Here is a 24,976-nt window from a genome sequence, read left to right as displayed (position 1 = left end):
CACCCCATCCGTGCGACCCCCCACTGCAGCATCGGCACACTATGCTGCAATCATCACTTCCCTCATCTGTCTCCTCCGCGGGGCCGGGACCCCGTTCACCCCGCGGCCCAGCACCCTGTGGGCTCACGGGTGTCAGTGCAGATCTGCTGGGCACCGGCCGTCCCGCTGCGACACAGCCGAGGGGGCAGGCGGGGAACGCGGCCGACAGGACTGTTACCTCTGCAGCAGCCTTCTCCTCTTCTTGTCCCTTCCCGCCGGGCTCGCCCTAGGAGAAAGTCAAGTTGTCCAAAGCCGGTGAGGGGCACGGCGGCGCCTCCCTCCCCTCCCCGGCTTCTTGGGCAGACCGCAGGGAGTCAGTGGCACAGCCTGGGGACAGGGTGCCAGGGCGGAGCCTGACGGCCTCGCCCACGGGAACTCCTGCCCTGGCGGGGGCAGGGCAGGAGCGCCGAGGCCCCACGCGTCTCTGCACAACCCGGCCCAGCTTGGCTTTAGCGGCTTCACTGTGCTTCTGGGCCACCGAGGAGCCAGGTCTGAAACCCCATGAGCCCACCTCTCAGCTCTTCCGGGGATCGAGTCCCCGCCTCTCTCTGTTTCCGCCTCTGAATCCAGGCCAGTGACACCAGCCGCACATGAACACCCACGTGTTATCCTATGTGACCTGGAGCACGTTACTTTGCTTCTCTGTGCCTCAGCATTCTCATCTCTGAAATGGGGTAATAATACTGCCTACCTCCCAGGAGTATTAGGAGGATTCAATAAACCAAAGCGGTAACGAGCTCTGACTGGCGCCTGGTGCCAGAAGCCCCGTGACGGGGCTCAGCAGCGTCTACCAGACAGAAGCCAGGAGGAGGCATGGCTTCGAGGCTAACGCTCCTGGGTTTCAATCTTGGCTCCATCATTGCCTCGCTGTGTGACTTTGGGCAAATTACTTAACCTCTCTGAGTCTTAGCAGCCAGTTCTCAAAAATGGGGCAAATAAAGTCCCGCCTCGCTGGGCTGCAATGCAGCTTAAACTCACTATGTCTGAAGAGCGCCTCCCCTGCGGCCAGCACATAGTAGGTGCTCAGCACAGATCCATCCCTCCTCCCTGGCTGCACGCCCCTAACTTTAGATTTGGGGACGAAGGAGGTGCCCGCCTCCTTGGCGCTGCAGGCAGGAGTTGAGACTCAGAAATTCTTGTTCCCAAGAAGGAAAAATAGAGGCCAGCTGTCTGAGCCTCTACTCTTGGCAGGTTCAGAGGAGGGAGGGGACTCTGCAGGTCACACAGCATTGTCAACTCAGGGGTCTGGGAGCCTCGGGCGAGATCTGAGGACCCTCATCCCAGGGAGGGGCTCCCCACCTCCTAAGGGCACCCCTTCCCAACTCGGGCAGTGGGGACCACATGTAGGCTGCCCCTTCTCTGGGCGGGGTACGATCGGGCCATGTCTGGGGTCGCTGTGGGGCTGAGCTCAGGTCAGACCTCTGCCCACCCGGCACCCCGGGGGCCACACTGGGGCCCACCGCCCTGGGCACGACCCATCGGCTCAGCCCGTCACTTACAGCCGGTCCCATCATGCCCCGCTCTCCGGCCAGGCCCTGCAGAAAGTCAGACAAAGCAGATTAGGCCTTGCCTGCCCGCCCCCGCCCCCCAACACCTCTGTCCTCTCCTTATCCTCCCTGCACCAGGCTCAGGATCTGGAAGGACAGAAGGAGGATGGCACGGAGGGGACAGGAAGGCCCCACCTGGGCCACCCTCCCCGGGCTCCTCCCTGAGGCTTGGTCTTCTCCGCTGAGAAGTGGGCCACGCATGTATAGTTATCCACACGGAGCCGGCACGGATGGCCAAGCCCCCAGTCCCCCGCATGAAGAGAGAGGGGTCCCCAGAGGTGAGTGCCAGCAACACCAGTCACGAGGGTCCCACCGGGGGACTCCCGTCCGTGCCGATGTCCGGCCCGAAGGCTCCCCGGAGCCCAGACCCACGGAGTACCCATCCACCTCCCCCAGGCAGAACCCTGGCTCCCCCCAAACCCACCCCACCCTGCGGACACCTCCTTGGAAGGTGGCTCCCCGGTCCTCCCAGCTGCTCCCCGACACGCCTGGGAGGTAACCTTCCTTTCCCTCTCCTGCCAAATCTGTTCCACCAGCCAGACCTGTCACATCACTTTCTGAACACGTCCATTCCGTTTGCCGCTTCAGGGGCCACCACTTAACACACGTCACCTTCTCGTCTCCCCCGAGGGCTTCCGGGGTCTCCTCCCGGGTCGCCCTGCTCCACTGTGTCCCCGTCCTCCATTCCCCCACCACGGTCACAGCTGCAGGGGCCTCTTAAAGGTGTGAACCAGGTCACAGGCTCTCCCTCCCTGAGACTCAGAACCCCTTCCCCTGTGACCCAAACCCACACTCCCTGACCCACCTCACCTCACACCTCACTCTCCTCAGTCAGCACTGGGCTTTTCCCTGCCCCAGGGCCTTTGCACTTGCTCTCCTGGCTAATGGGAGGGCCCTTTCTTGGCATCTTTGCACGGCTGCTAGTTCTGATTCCTTAGGTTTCAGCTGAAGTGTCACCTCTGCAGGTCTGTCACGCCTCGCTTGCCTGGGCCCTTTCACTCTGTCACATCGCCTCATTTCCTCCTTTCCTGACACTTATGTCCTTACTTGTCCTTGTCTGCCTCCCCTGTTGTACCATCAGCTACCGCACGGCTCCCGATGTCCCTGCTCTCGTGCCCAGCACAGTATCTGACGCAGCAGAGACCCCAAGAGATATTTGGTTAACGAAGAACATTTATTAAGGGTCTCCTGAGAGCCTGGGGCTTTTCCTCCATTGTCCCCTTTATGTCTCACAACGAGCCCACCCAAGAGGGATTCCTCATTTCACGGGGTGGGGGAGGTGGGGCCAGTGACTTGCTCAGGGTCACCCGGCTGGAAACTGGGAGAGCGGGGCTTCAAACCCAGGTCTCTCTGTCCTGCTCAGAGGAGAAAAGTAGGGGCCACCTCGTCCTCTGCCGTGGTCCCTTCCCACTCCTCTCTGACCCATGTCTAGGGGACATCCCCTCACTCCAGCCTCAGAGGCCTCGACTCTTTGGCAAGGGATGGAGACAGACAGTGGCCGGGTCACCAGGCTGGTCCCGCCGTCCACGGGGAGGACCCTGTCTGGTCCTTCCATGGTGAGTAGAGGGGGCTGGTGGCTATTCGGACACTGTCCGTATCTGGGCTAACCTTGGAACCTAGCTCCACCCCTGCAGCGTGGGGGCCTGGGTGGGCCCTGGCAGAAGGTCATGGAAGGGGCTCTTCAGGGCCTGTCCAATGGGCCCCTGGGGAACCAGGGACAGGCTGGGCACTGTCTGGTGCCCTTGGGCATCCCAGTCCTGGCCACGGGACCCCCAGCCTGACGGAAGGACCACAGCAAAGAGGGAGGGGGTCAAGACACTGCACCCTCCACGCTGATGCCCGATCACACACCCTCTTGGGTGGGGTGGGGGGGGGGTGGTAGGAGGAACAGCTTTGACGAGGCCCCTCTAAATCTCCTTGGAATCTTGGGAGTCCGGGTCCCCACAAGGACAAGGTCTGCGCAGTCCCCCGAGTGGTACTGCCGTAAGGGCCTGAAGACCCTGAAAACAGACCGCCTCGCAGGATTAAAGCTATCCCAAAGCACCCAGCACATTCTCGGTGAGGGCTGGAGGCAGCCGGGGAAAGCCTGAGAGGGGCCCCACCCCTGCCGTTCCCCTGCTGTGTGACTCTGGGCAAGCGACTGAACCTCTCTGAGCCTCCACTTCTCCACCCCCTCTGGGACGGAACGATGGCGAATCTGAACGCAGGTGGCACAAGTAGCTGGGAAGGGGCCCCTGACGTCCCTTGTCACTGCAGGCTGGGGCAGCGGGAGGCGTGTGACCGCACAGAATTCTACCCCTGCCGCCTCCCACACTTCCCTGGGCATCTCGGTCCCTCACCACACTCCTGCCCCCGTCACTGTCGGGCTCTGTGGCCCACCCCCACCCCTCCTCTCTGAGGGTGCCCTGCAGACATTGTGCCCACCTGCCCCTCCCCGATGCTGTGTCTCCTGGTGTAAAAACACACAGTGGGGACAACAGGGAGCAGATTAGCAGTCACGGGACACTGGTTCTTTGACGTCTAGAACGTAAGCTCTACGGGGCTGCCCTGTGGCCCCCTCAGCGGCTGTATCCTCAGCTTGGGGGGCTGGCGCCCCGAGTGTTTCAGGAATGTTCTTCTAGCATCTAAAGGAGTGGACTCCCAAGGTCCCAGCACTCACAGGGCCAAGGCCCAGAGTCCTGCCCCTGGCAGTAGAGGGGCCACCTCCAGCCACCTGCTAAGCACAGCCTGAGCTCCTGGAGCCCGAGCCGGCAGGGCCCTAGGTCTGGACAGGCTCTGGGCAGGGAGAGGGGCGGGGCGCTGGAAGCTCCACCCCTTTCTGCCTCCGGGCTGCCCCTCCCTGGTGTGATTTCTTCCCAGGCCCTGGGCCTCTGAGGCGCAAAACACACCCCATCCCAGCATTCTGTTTCTCCTTGCTCCCTCTAACAACCCACAAGGGAAGCCCTGTACCCCTGTCTTAGCAGCCAAGGCAGCCGGAGCTCAGAGAGGCCGCCTCTCCACCCGAGGTCACACAGCTGGAGAGGCGGAGCAAGCTGGGGTTTGGGGCCACCTCGCCAGGCTTCGGGGCGCCCTCTCACACACAGGGGGCTCTCGGGGAGGAGGGCGATAGGCTGGGGTGGACGTTCTGTGATCCCATATGTCCTCAGGAGGCACCTGGTCTCTCTGGGTCTCAGTCAGAGAGACGGGAAGGACGCCAACATCTCCCCGGCATGGGGGAGCAGACAGCAAAGGACGGCAGCGACTGAGATGACCAGGGTCACACCCACCTTCCCCTGGGTCCTGCCTGGGCCCCGCTGCGGAGGGGCCTGGCTCCTCTTTCCTGGGGAGCTCCTGCCCCCCCGCCCCGGCCCCTGCCAGAAATGAGGGAAGTCCTTACCTGGGATCCAGGAACACCTGGCGGTCCTGGGGGACCGTGTGGGCCAGGAGGACCTGTGGGCAGAGTCACACACGGTCACCTGGGGCCAGTCCCCTGCCCACCCTTAGCGCGGAAAGCCCACCTCCACCGCCCTCTCCCTGCAGCCCCTATGTGGCAACCGGCTCTTCCCTCAGGGCGTCATCCACGGGTCGCCCCCCGGCCCTTCCCCAGCGAGCCAGTCTCCTGGCGAATGTCTCCCAGGTCTGCCCCTCCTCCGGGCCTCGGACCCTACCCCTCCGAGGCCATCCTTCTTGCCTGAGTTACTGCAACAGCATCCTGACCATCCACTCTCCATGTGGCCACCCAGAGCCAGCTTCCAGGTAGGTCCCTCTCGGGGCTCCTGAGGTCCTCAGCCCGGCCCCCTCCCCCCTTCCCGCCCAAATCCTCTCCTGAAAAGCTCCTCTGCTTCTGCGCCTTTGCAGATGCTGTTCCTTCCTCCTGGAGCTTCTCCATCCCCTCCACAGCCTGGCAAATTCTTTCCTCTTGTCTCAGGATTAGCATCACCTCCTCCAGGAAGCCTTCCGGCACTACCCACGCCCCACCCCTCCTCCAGACCAGTCCCTGACAGGGAACCAGCCGTCACCCACGGCCACGGTCGATACGCATGTCTGTGCCACACGCAGGGAGTGCTCAGTCAGTACATGAAAGTGTAAATGAGTGGTGGGGAATGAGGCACCCACACAGCTGGACAAGCAGGGCTGGCCCCTGCCCCACACGCCCCTTCCCTCCCCACCAGTGAGGGTCCCTGGAAGGAGGGGATCCAGCCCTTAGAGCCCCAGGGCTGTCCCCTCCCCCCCGGCCCCTGGTCTCTGCCACCAGGCCCAGGGCTTCCTGCCTCTCCGGGCACCTGCCCTGCCAGCTCCTGGACCACCCCTGAGCTCACCCCCTGCCTCCCCCTGGGCCTGGGCCTCCATGAACCCCGGTGCAACCCCCACTCAAGCCCACATGGGGGCAGCCCTGAGCTGCTTCACGTGGGCACCTGGCAGAAACATTTGGGGTTCTCGCCCCAAGGGGTGAGCAAAGGGACTCACCTCAGGCCACACGGTGAGTCGTGGGCACACCCGTATCCCCAGCACCCTGCCAAGGCCACGGGCCCCGAACCGGCCCTACGAGAGCCCCTGGCCCAGGACAGGCCCAGAGGCAGGGGCGGTGGGGGGCAATCCCGGCCAGGCTGTCGCCCTCTGCGCTTACCTGGAGGGCCAGGGGGGCCCCGGGGCCCTGGGACGCCGGCCAGCACGGTGTCCACGGCAGCAGAGGCCAGCTGTGAGTGTCCATCTGTGGGCAGAGCAGAGGGGCCCGTGACATGGTGGGGCAGGGCCGACAGGGCTGGGGTGCCGGGCCTGAGCTCCCCCGGGGCCAGGAGGACAGGCGCCCCCACCCCACCGGGCCTCACAGCAGCCCTGGTGAGCAGACGCTCGGACTCCCACGGAGGCCAGGTCAAAGGGCAGGGAAAGCCCAGGGGGCTTCATATAACACACAAACTCCTTCCTGAGCATTCCAGGCCCTTCGGAGTCTTGCCCTGCCCTACTCACCTCCCCAGGCTCCAGGCCAGCCCTCTCCTCCCCACTCCATTCCACAGGCCCGTTCTGATGCACCTGACTGGCTCACTCCTGCGGGGCCTCCTCCAAGAAGCCCTCCGGGCTGAGCCCTCTGAGCCGCAAGAGCCTGGGCTGCCTCTACAGGGCCCATCACTCAGCCTGGGGCAGTGGTGAGGTCTGTTCACGGTCCAGTTCTGACAAACAGATCAAGCCCCATGTGCCTTTGCCCTGCCCCACCTCTGCCCTTCGTCCACACCCGGAAGCCTGGACCACCCTCCCACTGGTTCAAGGCGATGGGCGGGGCCCGCTGGGGCATCCCCAGTCTTCCCCAAATTCATACTCAGGGGCCCCAGGGCCGCGGATAAAGAAGGTCCCGTCTGAGAAGGGCTCTGATCACTGGAGGTGTCAGGAAGGCAGTGCCCGAGGGGTCTGGCCCAGACCAGGGCAGGCGGGAGCCTTGGGATGGCTCCATGTGGCTCAGGGCTGGGCGCTGAGCCTTGAGCCCCCCAGAGCACCGCACGGGTGGCACCGGCCCCCTCCCTGAGTCTTCAGTGAGTTCCCACTTGCTCCAGAAGGTTCTGTTCTCACCTGGCTGGGCCCCTGCACCCGCTGAGGGCAGCCCAGGACCCCCATTCTGCAAGGCTGAGTCACTTCCTCCCACCAGAGCAACTCCAATGGGACTAATACACACCCCCTACTCTACAGGTGGGGAAAGTGAGGCTCCGACGGGGACAGTGGGATTCAGGCCTAGGTTTTAACGCTCAGGTTAGGGGCACCTGGGTGGTTCATTCAGTTAAGCGTCCAACTTCGGCTCGGGTCTTGATCTCGCGGTTCATAGGTTCGAGCCCCACACCAGACTCTGTGCTGACAGCTCATAGCCGAGAGCCTGCTTCAGATTCTGTCTCCCTCTCTCTCTCCCCTTTCACCGCTCGTTCTCTCTCTCTCTCTCTCCCTCTCTCCCTCTCTCTCTCCCAAAAATGAATAAACATTTTAAAATATCTAAAAAAATAATAATAAAGCTCAGGTTAAGGGCTGTGCTGCCTGAGGGAGGACAGGAGCACCAGCAGGAGGAGGGGGCCTGGGTTTCTCTGACCAAGACAAGAGGTCCCCATCCCCCATCGCACCCAGGATGTCACTTAACGCTGTCACTAGCTTCTTAAAACCCTCCCCAGGTTTCCCAGGGCATTTAACCGAAAGATACCCCTGTGATGCCCTCACCCCACTCTCCGGGCCTCCCTGACCCCACCCTTCCCACAGGTAGGCGGAGGTTTCCGGGTTCAGAAACAGCAGACTGTGCCCCCCGGGGGCAGGAGACTGTTCTGTTCACTGCTGCATCCCCAGTGAGTGTGCAGGACACATAGTAGGTGCTCAACCAATACTTGTCACATGGCCTGCATACGGTGAGACGATTTTCCAGGAGACGCAGCAGCGGTGACCTCGGGGGCGCTGCTCTCACCAAATGGGGAAACTGAGGCCTGGGCAGACAACAGAGACTCGGGGGGCGTCAGGACCCCAGGGGCAGCAGCTGAGCACCGGAGCAGGGACAGGCCAGGCTGGGGCCAAGAGCTGGGTTGGGGGACCCGCATCGGCCCCCCCAGAGGCCCTTCCGCCCCACCCGGCAGAGCCTGGCTCCAGAGCCGGGGCCCTGCTCACTGAGGGTCTGCGTCCCCGGGGCCCACCCCTCAGTGGCACTCACCGTCCTTGTCTGTCGGCGACTGCAGGGAGTAGAGGACACCCTGGGGGCTGTTCGGAGGGAAGCCTGGGCTGCCTGCTGGGCCGGGGGGGCCAGGGGGGCCCGGGCGCCCCATCTCTCCAGGAAGCCCGCGGGGTCCTGGCGGCCCCAAGAGGCCTGCAGCGGGAGAAGAGGAGTCACGCGAGGGCTGGGCCTGGCAGCTGACACTGCAGACGAGACCCAGGCCGGTGGTGGCCTCCAGACCAGCGTCCCCGGAGGGCTGTCCTGGGATGTGAGTGAACCGGCTTTCCCTTCAGGCCTAGTGCACAGGGAACACCAGGGCAGGGAGGGAGGCGAGGGAGGCAGGGTCGCCCCCTCCTGGGACCTCAGCTCTGGGGTCGGGGCACTGAGGGTGGCAGCCAGCCTGGGCTAGTACAGGACCTGTGCCTTCCCTGCAGGACCCAGGAGGAGCTGGGAGGCTCTCTGGAGGTGTTGTTTAAATGACTGAGCATAGTCCCCAGGCCCCAGCTGCCCCACCCACACACCTGCACCCCCAGCGCCTGGAGCCTTCCGTCCTTCCTGCAGCCCAGGGTCAGACCAAACCTAAAGTCTTTGGGATAGGGTGGCAGGGGGGGTGCTGGTGGGAGGAAGTGAGCCTGGAGCCCCCCAAGATGGCAGTCGTTAACCCCAGCAAGATCGGGAGTCGTGGGAGGTCTCACCTTCTCAGATAAGGGAGAAACCCCAGACCCTTTCCAGCAGACAAAGTCAGATCTGGGGTGCGGGGTGTCCTTACCGGGAGGCCCTGCTGGGCCCTTCTCTCCTGCTTGGCCCCGGTCACCTTTGGAGCCTGGGGGACCTGCAGGCCCTGGCGGTCCCGTCTGTCCCGGGGGCCCTGAGGAGAGAATGAGGTAAGCCCTGAGGACACTGTGGGCCGAGCCGCCATGGGGCGGGGGGGGGGGGGCGGGGGACTTCAGGCCTGACCACCTGGGCCATCTGGTCAGCCCTGCCCCCGGAGCAGACACCTTCTCTATCATTACAGTTTACAGACCATTTTTGTACCTATTCATTCCTGTGATCTCAAGAGCTACTTTTGTTCCCACCTGACAGGTGGGGAAACTGAGGCTCAGGAAGGTGTGGTCCCTTGCTCAAGGGCCCAGAGCCGGGCTGCCCCTCTCTCAAGGGTCCCGCTGTCTCCCTGCTCAGGGTCGGAAACTGGGCTCCTGGCAAAGAGCTCCCCAACGAGGCCTCCACGGGGGCCCCAGGAAGCCCTAAAGCACACAAGCGCCCCCCTCACCTGCTCTCAGGAATTCCTGGGCTCCCCCAGGTGTCACCATTTGTAGGGGTTGTGCCCCACCTGGCGGCCATTTCTCAGAACTGCACTTTGCCTGGTAAAGAGAAAGTGTGGCCCAGGAGACCCAGAGCACCTGCCAAGCTCCCCCCAGGGGGTGTGGGGCCTGGGTGCCCTGAGGGCTGGGAAATCCCCCTCCTCCCCAGTTCCAGAAGGACTGCAACAAGGTGGGCATGGGTGGCTGCCTGGGTGTGAAACCTAAGGGATGACAGCTAGAGAGGTGAGCCAGGGGACCCGTCAGCCCTCCTCCCACAGCCTCCCTGGCACCGGCCACAGGCCACTCCCACTGCTGGGGGCTGTGCCCTTCCTGCTCTGCTCCCTGTCCCAACTAGACAGGCACACGCAGAAAACAGGGCAGAGGAGGTGGGGAGGGGGACAGGGTGGGAGCTCAGAGCTGAGTGTGGACAGCGGTGCTAAGAAGCTGGGGCCTCAGCTGGGAGAGAGGGGATGGAGGGAGAGCGTCACCTGCAAAGGGCTATAGCCGGGCCAACAATGATCGAGACAAAATGGCCCCAGATCACGGGGATGACGCCAAGGGTCATTTCCCTGAACCTCGGTTTTCTCCTCTGTAACCTCAAGCATCACCAACTTACCGGAATGATGAGAAGTGATATCTGTGCAGCCTAGGGTGATATAACAATATTTAATAACTGGCACGGCACAGATAGTGACCAGTCAGAAGGGACACCGGCCTTAAACCCCCGAGTTCAGCCACATCGACAGATGCCAGCCACCCACGTGCCCGGGGTAAAGCCCCAGCACAGGGCGTGGCACGGGACAGGCATTCAGCAGTGCTCACCGCCCACTATTAACTATTATGCTTACTGTCCCTATTCTACAACCCCCAGGGCCGAGCCCAGTGGATACAAGCTGCAGAGAGAAAAAAAGTTACTCCTGACTTTAAAACACGGCAGGAGGGGCGCCTGGGTGGCTCAGTCGGTTCAGTGTCAGACCTCGGCTCAGGCCATGATCTCGGTCTGTGGGTTCGAGCCCCGTGTCGGGCTCTGTGCTGACAGCCCGGAGCCTGCTTGGGCTTCTGCGTCTCCCTCGCTCTCTGCCCCTCCCCCACTTGTGCTGTCTCTCAAACGTAAATGTTAAAAATAATTTTTAAACACAGGAGGGAAGGAGCAAACAACACGGTGGCAGATGTCCCCCGACACCCCGGCCAGAGAGTTCCGGGAGCCCCTCCCCGCCCCAGAAGGTGGCGGTAAACTCCAGAAGGCCGGGGCTGGGCTGCGGGGCTGAGCACAGGTGCAAAGAGGCAGCGGGCAGGTCATGAGGACATGTACCAAACTGAACGACGGCGGCAAGGAAGGATGGGGACTTCAGCAGTTCGCATGGGGTCTGCGGAGGCAGCCGTGACCTGGCTGCAGCCCACTGTTTCCAGGAGGGACTGAAACCCCCACGGCCAGATCTTCCATTTTTCTAAAATTTTTTTTTTTCAACGTTTATTTATTTTTGGGACAGAGAGAGACAGAGCATGAACGGGGGAGGGGCAGAGAGAGAGGGAGACACAGAATCGGAAACAGGCTCCAGGCTCTGAGCCATCAGCCCAGAGCCTGACGCGGGGCTTGAACTCACGGACCGCGAGATCGTGACCTGGCTGAAGTCGGACGCTTAACCGACTGCGCCACCCAGGCGCCCCTAGATCTTCCATTTTTCTAAGAGAAGCCGGAAATCCTGTTTTTCGTGTGAACCCCTTCCCCCCCCCACCCCCACCGGCTTTTGAAAAGTTCGCTCGCTGTGTCGAAAGAGCAAGGGAGCGTGCTGGATCCAAAGGGCCTACTGTGTGACCTCGTGGTAGAGGCCCTGGGAGGCCGTACTCAGGCCGCTTTGGCCGCAGGCCTCACTCACCGGCGGGGCCCGTGGGCCTTCTCCTTCGGGGCCCCGGGTGGGCGAGGGGGATGGCGTCAGGGAGGAAGTCCTCGTTCCAGGGTGGTGGGGTGCTCTGGGGGGCCGGCAGGTCATTGCCCGGGCCTGCCGGCTGCTCTGCCGCCTGCAACAGGAGAACCTGGGGACAAGGGCAGAGGTCAGGACCCCCCGCCAGGCCCGAGACACGCGTGTACGAGATATGTGTCCCCGGAGACATCACGCCCCTCTTGGGACTGCTGCTCCCCTTCTGGAATATTCTCCCACCCCTGCCCGCCTCCCCTTCCCATTTCCAGAGCCTGGACCCGGGGCTCAAGCAGGTTGCCACTGGGACCCCTTCAGACTCCCTGCGCCTTGCTTCTGGAGCGGCCGTCACCGTGGTGAGAGACCAGTGGTCACCCCCCACCCACCCACCCCTTCCCTGGCTCCTCCCAGGGCACTGGTCCCTCACACGGCCTGGCTTAGGGCACAGACAACGGATGGAGGTCTGCTGTGGAGGGAGGGAGGGAAGGAAGGAGGGAGGAAACTAGAGAAGAAACAAAGAAAAAGAATGAGAAAGAAAAGAATATAGGGGCGCCTGGGCGGCTCAGCCGGTTAAGCGTCCGACTTCGGCTCAGGTCATGATCTCACGGTTCGTGGGTTCGAGCCCCGCGTCGGGCTCTGTGCTGACAGCTCAGAGCCTGGAGCCTGCTTCGGATTCTGTGTCTGGCTCTCTCGCTGTCCCTCCCCTGCTCACGCTCTGTCTCTCTCTCTCTCAAAAATAAATAAACATAACCAAAAAAAAAAAAAAAGAATATAAATGGTCCTGGCTTGGGGCACGATTTTTAGTAGGGGCTCTAGAACAAAAGGCAGCGCGGAAAGCTGCCCGGTTCTCTCCCCTTGAGGGAGGTGGGGGTCAAACACTGCGAAGACCAGGGCCTGGGCGGCGACACTGTCTCCCTAATTCAAGTGAACTGGGAGCCAGGCCTCAGAGGCCCCAGAGAGTCCCTGCTGTCTCCAAAAGGCTCAGCAGGGGGCGCTGCGCACCAGGGATCTGCGCGAGCAGCAGGGCGGGTGCTGAGACCCAGAGTAGGCCCACCCGCAGAGAAGGGGTCCCAGGCCTGTCCCACAGAGTCGGCTTCCTGCTCCACCCACCGCGGGCCCCCGAGTCTCTGCTCCCGGATCTGCCTGCAGGAGAGGAAGCCTGGTGTCTCTTGTTGCCTCCAGCCTTGGGAGCCAGAACCCCGCATCCTGCCGGATTCCCCGACTGCTGCTCCCCACATGGGGCAGGGCCAGGGCCGGGGCACCTGGCCTCCCCAACCTGCCGCCCCGCCCCACCCCACCCCACCACCCGCCCCGTGCCCCTTGGCCTGCCCAGCCCTGGCTCCAGCCCTGGGTCTATGGTCCCAGGCTCTCCACCTGCCCCCATCCCCTCCTGGGGCCTCCCTACACGGTAGGAGACGAGGACTTTGGGCAAAGCCAACTCTGGGGAGCCCCCCCCCCCAAACGAAACCGCCAGTGGCCCCACGCTTCCCACGCAGGGAGGCGCCCTTCTCGGCCTGCCCTGCTCCTCCTGGGCCTCACCAGCTTTGCTCCAGCTGCCCGGCTCCACCCCGGGGTCCCTCCTGCCCTGAGCCCCCCCACCTCCATGCCCTCAGAGGGCCACCAGTGGCGGGCCACCCCCCCCAGCCCTTCCCTTCACCCCTGCACGATCGCTTTGTATCAACAGCCACGGGCGGGAGCAGGGCCAGCAGGCCAGCCGGGGGGCAGGGGCCCTCCTGGCTCCTGGTCCCCAGAGCCCTGCACGGGTTAAGTGCCTCCCGATGGGGGTGGGGCCCAGGCCCTGCTGCCATATGAGCTGGTTTGAATCCAGCTCTCCCACTAGGCGGCCGCTGTGTGAGCTTGTGCAAGTGTTGCGACCTCGGCGGCCCTCAGTTTTCCCGTCAGCAAAGCGGACACTGACCGTGTCAAGCACACTGGGCCCCAGCTCCTCCTGCTGCTGCTGGTGGGTCCCGGGGACAAAGAGCGGCCTTCACGGCACCCAGGCCTGGGCTGGGCTGAGGTTCTGGTGTGTGTGTGTGGTGGGGGGCGGGGGGGGGGGGGTGAAAAGGGGCCCCTGAGCACTCCCTCCCACCAGTCCTGCAGTGTCCCTGGGCCTGGGTGACAGTCTCTGAGGATCTAGGGAACAGAGTGGCACCCTGCACCAGGTCTCAGGGTCTCCATCCGTGTTGGGCCAGTGGGCAACCCCCAGGGCTACGTCTCCGGGCCCCTCCCCCCTCTGGCCCTTCCAAGGCCCCAGGAGGCAGGAAGGGTCACCACAGCCCATCACAGGAGAGGTGGAAATAAAGGCTCAGAGACTGCATGTGACTCGCCCAAGGTCACCCGGCAAGTAGGCTGGGCCCAGGGTCCCACGCAGTGCCCTGTCCACCTGTCCACAGCTTGGCCACGGCCTGGGCCTTGGCGGAACCTCATGGAAGCACCCACGAGGGGAGCAGCTGGCTATTATCACACAGCGGCCGGGGGTGGGGTGAAAGTCCATCCCTCCCCCCCTCCCCCGGCCCTGGGAGGGAAGTGGGATGGTTTCTGCCCAGCCACTGAGTGTCACTGGGAAGCTGACCAGCCACAGCCGAGGCTGGGGGCTCTGGGGCAGCAGAGGAGTTGGGGGTCAGTGATACGTGATGGGGAGCCCAGGGGCAGGAGCACGGGTGAAGGCAGGAGTGGGTCCCCTGATTCCAGCCTGGCTCCCGGGACCGTGGGATCGCCACCAGTCAGACAGGGACCCGGGAGAAGGTGGGTTTGGGGGGTGCAGGTGACCACACAGGGGGCCGGGCTGAACTGCAGTGTCTCTGGGGGACCTCAGGATGGACATACTTCCAGGGAGTCCTCAGGAGCAACAGGGGGCTGGGGGCAGCCAGGGTTCCTGGGAGGGCACCCTCCCTGGGCTCCTGGGATCAGGCCTACGTGTTCCCCTTCGCCAGCAGGGCTCTGGACCCACCCCCAGGGGACCTGCCACCTGCAGCCTCGCCCCCCTCCCAAAAGGCCCCCCTCACTTCTTCGTTGGGCACCTCCCATGCCTGGCCGTGGCCGGCCTTCTGGAGAAACCGATCCCACCCGGGCAGACGACCTCACCAGGGCAGGCAGCAGTGGGCATGGAGACCTGACCCGAGAAAACCAGAGTGCAGCCAGACTTGGAGGGCAGTGGCTCCGATGACATCATTGTGGCCTGGTTGACTGGCCGGGAGGCTGCCCTCCTGCACCGGGGACCGGCTAACTCTGAGGCTTCTGACCCTTACACAGGAGAATCCTCTCGGGCTCCCTCCCACACCATGCGGCCCGTGGAGTCTAAACTGAGGGGGAGGAGAGGAAGGAAGTCAGGAGACTTCTTCCTCCTGGCCTTCCACCCCACCAGGAAAAGAGGGTGGCAGGAGTCCCAGATCAGCTCCTAGGTCTGGACCTTCTGGGAACTCAGGCACCTGCAGGGAGTGAAGAGGGAGCAGACCTGATGGCTGCTGGACATGAGAGCCCCCTATTGTGTACCTGTGGGTGTGCCCCAGAGGAGGAATCATGATCGGCCAGGTACTTATTTCCCCAACTCTCTTGCAACTAGGAGGCAAGCATACAGCCTGGTGCTGGCCGACGAGACAGAAGAGCCCATTAGGGTGCTTTGCTTTATCCTCTACATCCTGCCTCTGAACATGGTATGAGGATGCGATGCCTTGAGCTGCAGCAGCCACTTTGTAACCATGAGGCACTAACCATGAGGACAAAAGCCAATTCGCTAAGGAGGTGGAGGGGAAGGCTGTGAAAAGCTTGAGTTCTTAAGCCACCAAACCAATCCCAAGACCACCTACTGCTGGACTTCTTGTTGAACAAACAAATGTCTTTAAAGAATAACGTGCCACTGGCTGGGTTTCTGTTACTTATAGCTGAACACATCCCTCTGACACACCAAAGCAGGCTACCTGTCTGAAGGGGCAGCAGCCACAGTTTCCAGGCCTCTGGGTTGCCACTCTCTTATGCCAGCCGTCTGGTTTCTGGCTCCCCATCTGGGCTTCGCCTGCCTGGCTCTCACCGGCCTGACCACAGCCACCGATCCTGCCCCATGTCGTCTCTGAGCCCAGCAGGCTCACCTGGCCTCAGCAGGGCTGTCCCGGCAGTGCTGCCAGCTTCCATCCCCCGCCCTCTCCAGGCCACCACCTCTCAGGGCCCTCAGACCTGAGCCCACTCAGGGGCTCTGTTTCCCCAGGGGACATTCAGGCATGTAGCAGGCAGGTAAACAGCTAGAAGGTGACCCAGATAAAGCACAGACACTGAGACCCGAATTGCCCATCCCTGAGCTGGGAATGCAGAAGGCAGCCGCCTCTTTGCACTCCCCAGATGCCGACCACGTCCCCCTCTCCTCTCCAAAGCTCACCCCTGTATACCCTCCCCCAGAACAACCCGGTGAGGGTGGGGGGTGGGGGGCAAGTGACTCTGATTTCCATTTCACAAGACAGCGGACAGAGGCCTGGAGCTGAGCAGGGACCCGGTGAGGCAGAGCCATTCCTGGGCAGGCACCCGACCCCCCCAACACCAGGGTCTGCAGAGGGGTCACGACCCTCACCTCGGAGCCCCCTCACGGCCTGCTGCTGTGGCCGAGCGAGGTGTCAGGGCGGGAGGACAGGGAGCAATTGCTCTCGGCGGGAGGGCCAGGGCCAGCTGGGCGGAGGACGGCTAGCCCTGCGCCATTCTGCCCCCAGGGCTGTGACTTGTAACACCCCGAGGTGCCGGGCTGGGGCCAGGGCGGGCTGTCGGCCAATACTCTGCCAAACCACTCAGAGGCTTCAGGTGCTGGAAAATGTCCGTCAGGCCCGCTGGCTTGGGGACCCCTCCTCTTTTTAAAATCTCGGGGGCCAGACGTTCCCCCGGGGTTTTCCCCAGTACCCCCACCCTCCCGGGGCTTCCCCAGCCCCGGCTTGGCCCACGTGACAACGTCTGTTCCCTGATGGCCTCCACCCCACCCCCACGGAGCCGCTGACCCCAAGGAGGGTATACAAGGTCCCCTAGTCCCCCCATGTCCAGGGGGCTGCCGGGAGCCCGGGGAGAGTCACCCAGCCGCCGGTGACAGTCCCACTCATGTCTGACTCCGGGTGACGGTCATCCGCAGCCCCGTCTCGCCGGGCAGGGGCCCCCTCGGCCAGGCTTTCAGGGCAAGGGGCAGGGCCAGAGGGTGATGCGAGGGCTGTGTGCGTGTCTGTGTGTGTTCGCGTGTGTTTGTGCGTCTGCTGGGAAGACCTGCCAGGCAGGCTCTTCCGGGAGGGGCCCGACCTTTGGGCCCGCTCTGTGGCCCTGCCACACTCGGCCCGCCCCAGTGCCCTGTCCCCACCCTGGCCACCCTCACACCCGCCTCCTACACCGGGACCCTCCTTCCTGGGCCGGGCCGCCCCGGCAGCCCCAGGCCCCAGGAGGCTCCTCAGATATGTGAAGATACAGCAGCCTCGTCCCCCAGCAGCCACCCTGGGACAAAAAGGAGAACGGGGCTCGTCCCCAGTCGGGACTCGGCCTGCGGTCCCCAGCTATGGCTTCTTCCCGCAGGCGCGGGAGACCCGAGACTCGCCGCTGGGGCTTTCTCGGGCCACAGGAACAACGCCAGCAGGCCGGTGAGGCAGGGGACATGAGGCGACAGTGGAGACAGCCCGGCAGAAGCGTCTCCCACGGAGGGATGGCAGACACCGCCAGCTGCCCTGTCCCCTGGCAGACTCTGTCCCAGGCACTGTCTCTCAGAGGGGCCAGATGGGACAGGGTCCCCCGGTGTCCACCCGGGGAACCCGCCTGTGGCCACACCTGTGCCTCACGCGTCCTCCCTTCTCTTAGTCGCTACCTCTGTCTTGCCCCAGAGCTGCCTGGGGCTACTCCCAAATAAATTACCTTTTCCCTTTCTTTTCTTTCTTTCTTTTTTTCTTTTTAAAAGTGTATTTATTTACTTTGAGAGAGAGACAGAGAGACAGAGAGCACGAGCAGGGGAGAGGCAGAGAGAAAGAGGCAGAGAGAGAATCTCAAGCAGGCTCCACACTGAGCGCAGAGCCCGACGTGGGGCTCGATCCCACGAACCGGGAGACCGTGACCTGAGCCGAAATCGAGAGTCAGACGCTTAACTGAATGAGCCCCCCAGGCGCCCCTAAATTAACTCATTCTTTATTCAGTCCTTCTGCCTCTGGGGTGACCCGCTCCACGCCGACGTAGGTGGGGCGAGAGCTGGCTGGTGCCAGGCAGCTCCTCCCCCATCGGCTTGTCTGTGCCCAGACATGTGCCAGACGGGGAGAGGAGGAGCCAGAACGGGGGGCAGCAGCCTCTGGGGGGACAGGGCTCCCTCCTTTTTCCACTGAGGGGTCGGCTTCTGGATATCCAGCCCCGTCAGCCACTGAGGCCCACACCCAGACCAGCCTGCTGTCCGGGACCAGATCTCTTGCTTTCCCTGCTCCCCTCCCCCACACCAGGAGGCAGCCCAGAGCAGACCACCCAGAACCGCTGAGGCCCCAGCAGCATCCGACCCCTGGGACCAGGCTGCTTAGGGCCAGGCTTTCCCCAGTCACACCCTGCAGGAACCTGATTCACAACCCTCGCACACACACCCGCCAGCTCCCCAGGCCGTCTGACCTTGGCCTCCAGCGTGGTTAGCCTCTCACTCATGTCGCTGAGCCGGGTACAGTTCATGCATTCTGAAAGAGAAGGGTGAGAATGGAGTGTAGACCCTGGGCTGAGAGCAGCCAGCCACCAGGATAGCCTCTGGGCAGGTGGGGAGCTCGCCGATCGGTTTGCCTGGCAAACTCTTACCCGTCCTTCAGGGCCTTATCCTCAGCGCCCCCTCCTCCATGCAGCCTGTCTGATCTGGCTGTAAGAACAGAATGTGCAAAAGGGCGTCATGGGGGACAGTGATGCCAATCTGGGGTGGGGGCGGTGGTGGTCAGGGAGGACCTCCTGGAAGCAGCAGCATCTAAGGCGAGGCCTAAGGGTTGCACAATGACTGGCCAGGTGAGGAAAGAGGGCTAGGGTCTGCAGACAGGCAAGAAAAGAGAAGGGTCTGGCAGCAACCTGGCCGACCCTCTCCCCCCCCACCCCACCTCTTCCCCCCCCAGTCTGGAGCAGTAGGCTGGGCCCAAGCAGAGGAGGCCTGGCAGAAGGAGCTCTGGGCAGCGTCCTGAGGCCGGGGGCAGCTGTGGGAGGGGGTCAAAGTCAAGGTCAGATTTGCATTTTTGAAAAACTCATTCTGGCAACAGTGTACAATGGGTGGGCGTGGGAGGGGCTGGAAGCCGGAAGGCCAATTAGGAGACCACTAACGGCTAACCCCCCAGGCACACATCTCCCTGGGCTATAATTACCTATTTATGTCTGTCTGCCCCAGGAACCGAGCTCTTTAAAGAGGAAATAGATGGTTCAAAGCTGTTCTCAAGAGCTTTTATGGCCCCAGAAATCAAGGGATGCCTAAATCTCTCACTCGGTTCAAAGCCTGACCTTCCTGGAACCTCATTCAGGATGAACAGACACGCCGACGCAGGGTAACTCATTAGGTCCCACTTGGTGTGCTGGGGCTGTCGGAGGCCCCATGGCCACGGTGAGGCCTGAAGCTCACCGGCAGCGTCTGTACCTGCCCCCCACTGGTCTCCCCTGTCCTTGGAGAGGCCCCCAACGTGATCTCTGGAAGCAGATCACCTCACTAATGTTCCTCGTTCAGTGGTGATTGCTCGGCGAGGCATGTGGGGGACGGCCAGGGGTCTCAGGACCATGGTACGGGCTGTGTCCTCCCCAGGGGTGCCCGGCCTCAGGGCAAGGGGGGTTGACACTGGCCGTGTGCTCACCAGCCCTAGCTCAGTTTACAAAATGAATTATGTGGGCTCGGAGAGGCCCTGCTCACCCTCCTTCCCCTCCCCGGCTCCCCTGGGCTGGGCTCAGTCAGTGGTTTATAAGCATTTTTTAGGAACAGAACTCTTTTTTTCCCCCTCAATAAAACCATGTCAGTAACCCTGATACCTAAAACAGATTAGAGACTGAGGTATAAACACTGAAACTTTCAAACAACTAGAAGAATGTACAGTTACATGGCTGGGAGGGGGTAGGACTTCACGAAGGACCGGTGAGGGACAGAGAGGTTTTCTGCTGAAACATGGGAGTTTTCTGCTGGACAATCCCCCCCCCGGCCCATGCTTCCCCCTAGTTTCTCCCAGGAAAGGGTGGTGAAGAAACAAAAGGGTACAGGGGGGCCTGGGTGGCTCAGTCGGTTAAGCGACCGACTCTTGATTTCGGCTCAGGTCATGATCTCACGGTGCCTGAGATCGAGCCCGGAGTCAGGCTCTGCGCTCACAGCATGGAGCCTGCTTGGGATTCTCTCTCTCCCTCTCTCCCTGCCCCTCCCCTGCTCATACTCTCTCTCTCTCTCTCTGTCTCTCTCTCAAAATAAATAAGTAAATTTAAAAAAGAAAGCAAGGAAAAGGTATAAACCACAAAGCTAAGAGAAGGGCAGGGGAGAATGCTCGGTGGATGATGCCAGTATATGAAATGCAGCCAGGAGCCCAGGCCCACGTGGGAAGAGGGCATCAGAGCCTCCAGGAGGCTGGAAGGCTGTCCTGGCTGGAAGGCCAGGCAGGGGAGGTGAGGGGTCCTCTCTGGGGACAGGGACGGGTCTCAGAGGAAAAGCCACAGACGCCCCGGGTGAAATGGCAGGGTCCCCAGAAGCCCCCAGTCCGCAGGGCCAAACTGCACACACAGAGAGTGTGTGAAAGCCCTGGGGGCTTTCAACGCCTCCCTCCTGAAAACAGGCAGGGTTCCTGGGCCTTAAAAGAAGGCTTTAATGGAAAGACAGAGACCAAAACAAAGAGGGTCCCATCCGTCCACCCGCTAAGCTAATTCCACCTATCTACCCACCCCCCACCCACCTGCCTTACCCCCCACCCGCCCCCGCACCTCCCTAACCATCGCCTCCTCCCCCTGGGGCCCCTGTGAATACTGATGAGGTGGTGGCGGGTGGGGGGTGGGGGTACGAAGGAGGAGGCCTGCCCTCGGGGCAAAGGCCCGAGAACCCTCCCCAGCAGTCGTGTCTTCCCGGGCAGCAGGCACTGACTCTGGAGAGTGTGAAGAAGTGACTTTTCTGCCTGAGCCCCGGACCTCCTCCATGGCCAGGAGGGCCCCACCCCACCCTGGGGGCCGGTGGGAAGGGCGGGAGGCCTGACGGAAGCCGGGGAGCCCCAGCCTGGCCCAGTGAACATTCCTGAGGCCTTTAGGGGTTTAGGGGCCGTGAACAGAGCATTTCCAGGGTCTGAGGCAACACAGGGGATTCTCTGCAGGGGGTAAGGGCTGTGGAGGGAGAAGCGAGCCTCAGGCTCTCACAGGAACCTATTTCTGGAAAGTGTGCTGGGCCCGGGCCCAGTTTGCTCTGGCACTGGGCACCCTGCTTGGCAGGTGAGGTGCGGCTTGGCCGCCAGCGGGCACAGGGGGTCCGGTTCCCCAGCCGCAGAGAGGCCCAGGAGGCCCAGCCAGCGGGGCAGGGGTGAGGCTGCCAGCTCGGCCTCCCGGTGCCACCTGCCTGGGCAGGCGCTGAGGCCTGGTGGGTTTTATGGTTCCCCTGGCATTCTGTCATCGACAAGCAATTACATTATGTTTGTTTCAACTTTTCTAACTATTCACGGGAGCAGTGGGAACACGGTGATGGCACTGAGGGTGCTGAGCGCCTCGGTGAGGGGACCAGGCCCTGTCCACTGGCCCTGGGCCTCAGTTGCCCCTCACTCAGATGAAAACTTTGACTTCCTGAGATTCCGAGAGTTCCCACGTTCCCAGCCCCCTTCCTAGCACACACAGGCCCACGAGTGCCCGGGGCCACCGCATATTTCCTGGTGTCTAGGATGCAGGAAAGTGTGTCAGGAACTCTGATGCCAATATGTGGGCATCAGAAGTGTAGATGTGCCAAACAAACCAGTCTCTGTGTGTGTGTGTGTGTGTGTGTGTGTGTGAGAGAGAGAGAGAGAGAGAGAAAGAGAGAGAGAGAGAATGAGAGGGACTCACTCTTTGGTGTGGTCAGTGGAAAGACTGTGGAAACTCACTGTGAGGCTGGAGAAGCCCTTATGTGACCTTTCCGCACCTCGGTTTTCTCATCTGTAAAAGGGGTTTGTATTGGATCAGCTCTAAGGACTTCAGGATCCTGGACTCTTTGCTGCTGCCACCCGTGCCCTTGCCCTTGGGCTGTCACTGCCGGGCTCTGCCCACCCACTGCCAATCTACCTGCCACTTGCCTTCAGTCAGCACGGCTGGTGATGGCTCTGTATCCAGAATTCAGGACCCAGTTCCTGAGAGAAGCTGACTCCCCAGGCCAAGAGGACCCTCGCCGACCGCAGAAAAGTCTAGAGGCCGAGTGAGACCACTGTGAGGCTTGGGCCATAAGACCTTGACGGGGGAGCCAGGGCACACGGGTGGTCCGGTGCCCAGACACCCAGCTCCCTCTGTGAGATGGATCCACAAGCAGCGGGCATGTGCAGGGTGGATGTCACCAGAAGGCCAACCCAAGCAGGCCCAGCCGGAAGAGATCCCTAAAATCCCCCTGGAGACCTTGGACTCCAGCCAAAACTCCTAAGCCCAGTTAGGAGAAGAAAGCTCCCAGGAGGTCAATGGGGTCAGATGCTGTGGGGACAGAGGGTGGAGCTGGCCAGGTGTGTTCACAGGGAACCACAGGAACACAGAGGTCCTAAGTGGCCTCAGTTTCCCCAATGTGACAAGAGCTGGGCTGGGCCCAGCACAGAAAGGACTGGCACCTTTCTATCTTACTACATATCTGGTCAGCCCTGATCTACCCAAGAGTTCAGCCTTGGGTCACACATTCTTTTAGTGCCTCCCTCCTCCCCATTGGAGCCTTGAAGGGTGTGAAGGACCCTCCTCTACTGGTGAGACTTTGGTCACCTCACTCTCTGCTGGAAACTGCTATGGGGGCTGGGGGGAGAAATCTTGTCTTGACTAGGTCCTGGTTTCTTTTGCCTTTTAATTCACTACCACGCCCCCAGCCAGGCCATGCACCCATCAGGCCACGCCCTCTCTGGCTAGGCCACACCCCTCCAGCTAGGCCCCTCCAACCAGAGAGAAGAGGTAGATGTGCAGTGACTTTGGGCCCTGTGCAAACTCCTGCAGTAAAGCCCATGAGAAGATGGATTTGTCCACCTGTGGGGTTCAGCTCCCGGTGTGTGACTATTAAATATGCACAGAGAGCCTCTAATGCAAAAGACAAAGACCAAAACAATAAACAAGAAAAAAGAAAACTCAGAAAACAGAGACAATGAGTGGACAGAAAAAAACTTCAAAAAACACAGCAAAATTCCAATATCCTTAGAGAGATATGAGAAGATACCACATCCCCGAAACAACAGGAAGTTATTTACAAAGAACCTTCAAAACACAAAAATGCATCTGTAGAAATGGAAAAAAAAAAAAAATAGCTGATGCAAAATATTCAGTGAAAGGATTAGGAGATAAGGAGATTTTCTAGAAAGTTGCAAAACGAGGGCTATGAAAGATGGAGAGAAGAGATAAGAAAATTAGAGGATCAATCCAGAAGGTCTAATAACTAACTGGAGGTTCTAGAGAAAGAAAATGGAGAAAAGAGTAAAAGAAATGATCCCAAAAGACACCTAAAACTGACTGATATAAACTTTCAAATTGAAAGAACATGTGAAATGCCAGATTAAAAAAAAAAGAAAGAAAACGAAAACCCAACTCTTACCAAAAAGCACATTGTCACAAAAGCTCAGAATCCCAGAAAGAAAATTTTAAAAGCTTCCAAGATAAAATGAGGCCTCCGGGAAATGTCCAGAATCAATATGGCATTGGACTTCTGGACAGTAACAGCAGAAGCTGGGAGATAGGGGTATTCTTTCGAGAGAGTACAGTTTCTGGCTAAGATTCTATACCCAGCTCAACTATCCCTCAGGTTTTGAGAGTAAAATGAAGCATGTGTGTAGACATGCATGGCCTCAAAACATTGACACTCTATGTACCTCTTCTCAGAAAGGTGCTGAAGGATGTACTGTACCAAAACAGAGTAAGCTAGAGAAAAGAAGTCACAAAACGGGGATACCAAAGGCAAGGAGTTCAACAACAAAGGGACATGAGATGGGAAATAAAGGCATGTCACCTGGTGACAGCAAATAGCACAACCTGACCACATTAGACCAGGAAACAGAGGGCTTATAGAAAGGGAAGAGCCCCTGATGTATGTGAGTGTGAGGGAGAATTAAACTTCTTTTGGAAAATTTGGGGTGAATTAGTGACATGCCAAGGGATACATCTATGGCATGGCTTAGAAAACTAGGCAAACAAACAAAAAAATGAATCACTAACTCCAGGAAAAGAAGTCTAAAGGAAGGAGATGCAGCTTGGTATATTACCTGAGATCAGCTGTGAATATTACTTCCTTTGTTATACAATGCTAGTCATTCATTGTCTACTGATCTAACCCAAAGTGTGGTACAATTACTTGGGAGGAGGAGGAAAAGACACAGAGGATGGGTCAGAGATGAAAAAAAAAAAGCACCAGAATCTCCCACAGGATAGAGTCAACAGAGAACCTCTAAGTTTAAAAACCAACAGAAGTAACAATATATAAATGTCAGTTAGCCTATGGAGGTAAGGCCTCCTACCCCCAAAAAGCTGGACTATAGGGGAAAAAGATGGGAGGTGAGGAGAGGTACAGGGGACTGCTCTTTTTTTTAACATTTTCTTTATTTTGAGAGAGAGAGAAAGAGAGAGAGAGCACGAGCAGGGGAGGGGCAGAGAGAGAGGGAGACAGGATCCAAAGCAGGCTCCAGGCTCTGAGCTGTCAGCACAGAGCCTGACGCGGGGCTCAAACTCACGAACTGTGAGATCATGACCTGGGCTGAAGTCAGACACTTAACCATCTGAGCTACCCAGGTGCCCTGGGACTGCTCTTTTTTAACTGTAAGCCTTGAAGGACACCTGCCTTTTTAAAACAATATACATACTTAATACACATGCTATAATTCAAATGTTAACTGGGTAAGAACATGACACATGGTCAGGATGGTATGTAAAAAATGACAACATTGGATCTGTTTTCTGCTTATAAACACATAAAAGATGGACAGCCAAGAAACGGAACCTGGAAAAATAAAAAGAGTTGTAGTGGCAGGATTATGGGTGAGTTTTGCCCATGTTTTTGGAAATTTTCCCGTTGATGTTCTATGGTTTGGGCTCAGTTTCCTGATCTAACAGCAAGATCAATCATCCCGACCTCATGAGGGCTCCTGTGTAGGGTAAGAGAACTGAGCCGGAGAGCGGTGCCCGCCCTGCCCCGGGCCCTCTGTCCTAGGCCTGGAGATGCACAGCCAGCTTCCAACAGTGGCTCCCAGGGACTGATTGGCATCTGGGTCGCTGGCTTTTCCACCTTCACCAGCCCTGAGCCCCTGGCTCGGCGACCTCTCCCTCCGGGGCCGCTACCAAGTGGGGCCAGTGACCTCTGGGTCTGCTCTGCAGGAGGCCAGCTCTCGTCCCACATGTTAGCAAGCACATAGTAGGCTTTTAATAAACACCTGTGGAATA

The 24,976-nt window shown here is 60.3% G+C and overlaps 1 protein-coding gene across 2 annotated transcripts in view; it reads right to left on the bottom strand.

Moving 5' to 3' along the window:
* Nucleotides 1–24,976, bottom strand: part of COL26A1 (collagen type XXVI alpha 1 chain) — a 166,505-nt gene that overhangs the window by 3,784 nt on the left and 137,745 nt on the right. For both annotated transcript variants that reach the window (XM_045462134.1, XM_045462133.1), the window contains exons 4-11: nt 18,044–18,105; nt 11,414–11,570; nt 9,005–9,103; nt 8,236–8,388; nt 6,193–6,276; nt 4,963–5,015; nt 1,539–1,574; nt 218–265 (exon numbers count right to left, since the gene is read on the bottom strand). In XM_045462134.1, coding sequence (XP_045318090.1) covers nt 218–265; nt 1,539–1,574; nt 4,963–5,015; nt 6,193–6,276; nt 8,236–8,388; nt 9,005–9,103; nt 11,414–11,570; nt 18,044–18,105 — 692 coding nt within the window. The remainder of the gene's footprint in view (nt 1–217; nt 266–1,538; nt 1,575–4,962; nt 5,016–6,192; nt 6,277–8,235; nt 8,389–9,004; nt 9,104–11,413; nt 11,571–18,043; nt 18,106–24,976) is intronic.

Source organism: Leopardus geoffroyi, chromosome E3 (genome assembly GCF_018350155.1).
Source record: "Leopardus geoffroyi isolate Oge1 chromosome E3, O.geoffroyi_Oge1_pat1.0, whole genome shotgun sequence".
Lineage (NCBI taxonomy): Eukaryota > Metazoa > Chordata > Mammalia > Carnivora > Felidae > Leopardus > Leopardus geoffroyi.
The sequence above is the reverse complement of the archived record's forward strand: the minus strand, read 5'-3'. Positions and strand labels throughout refer to the sequence as shown.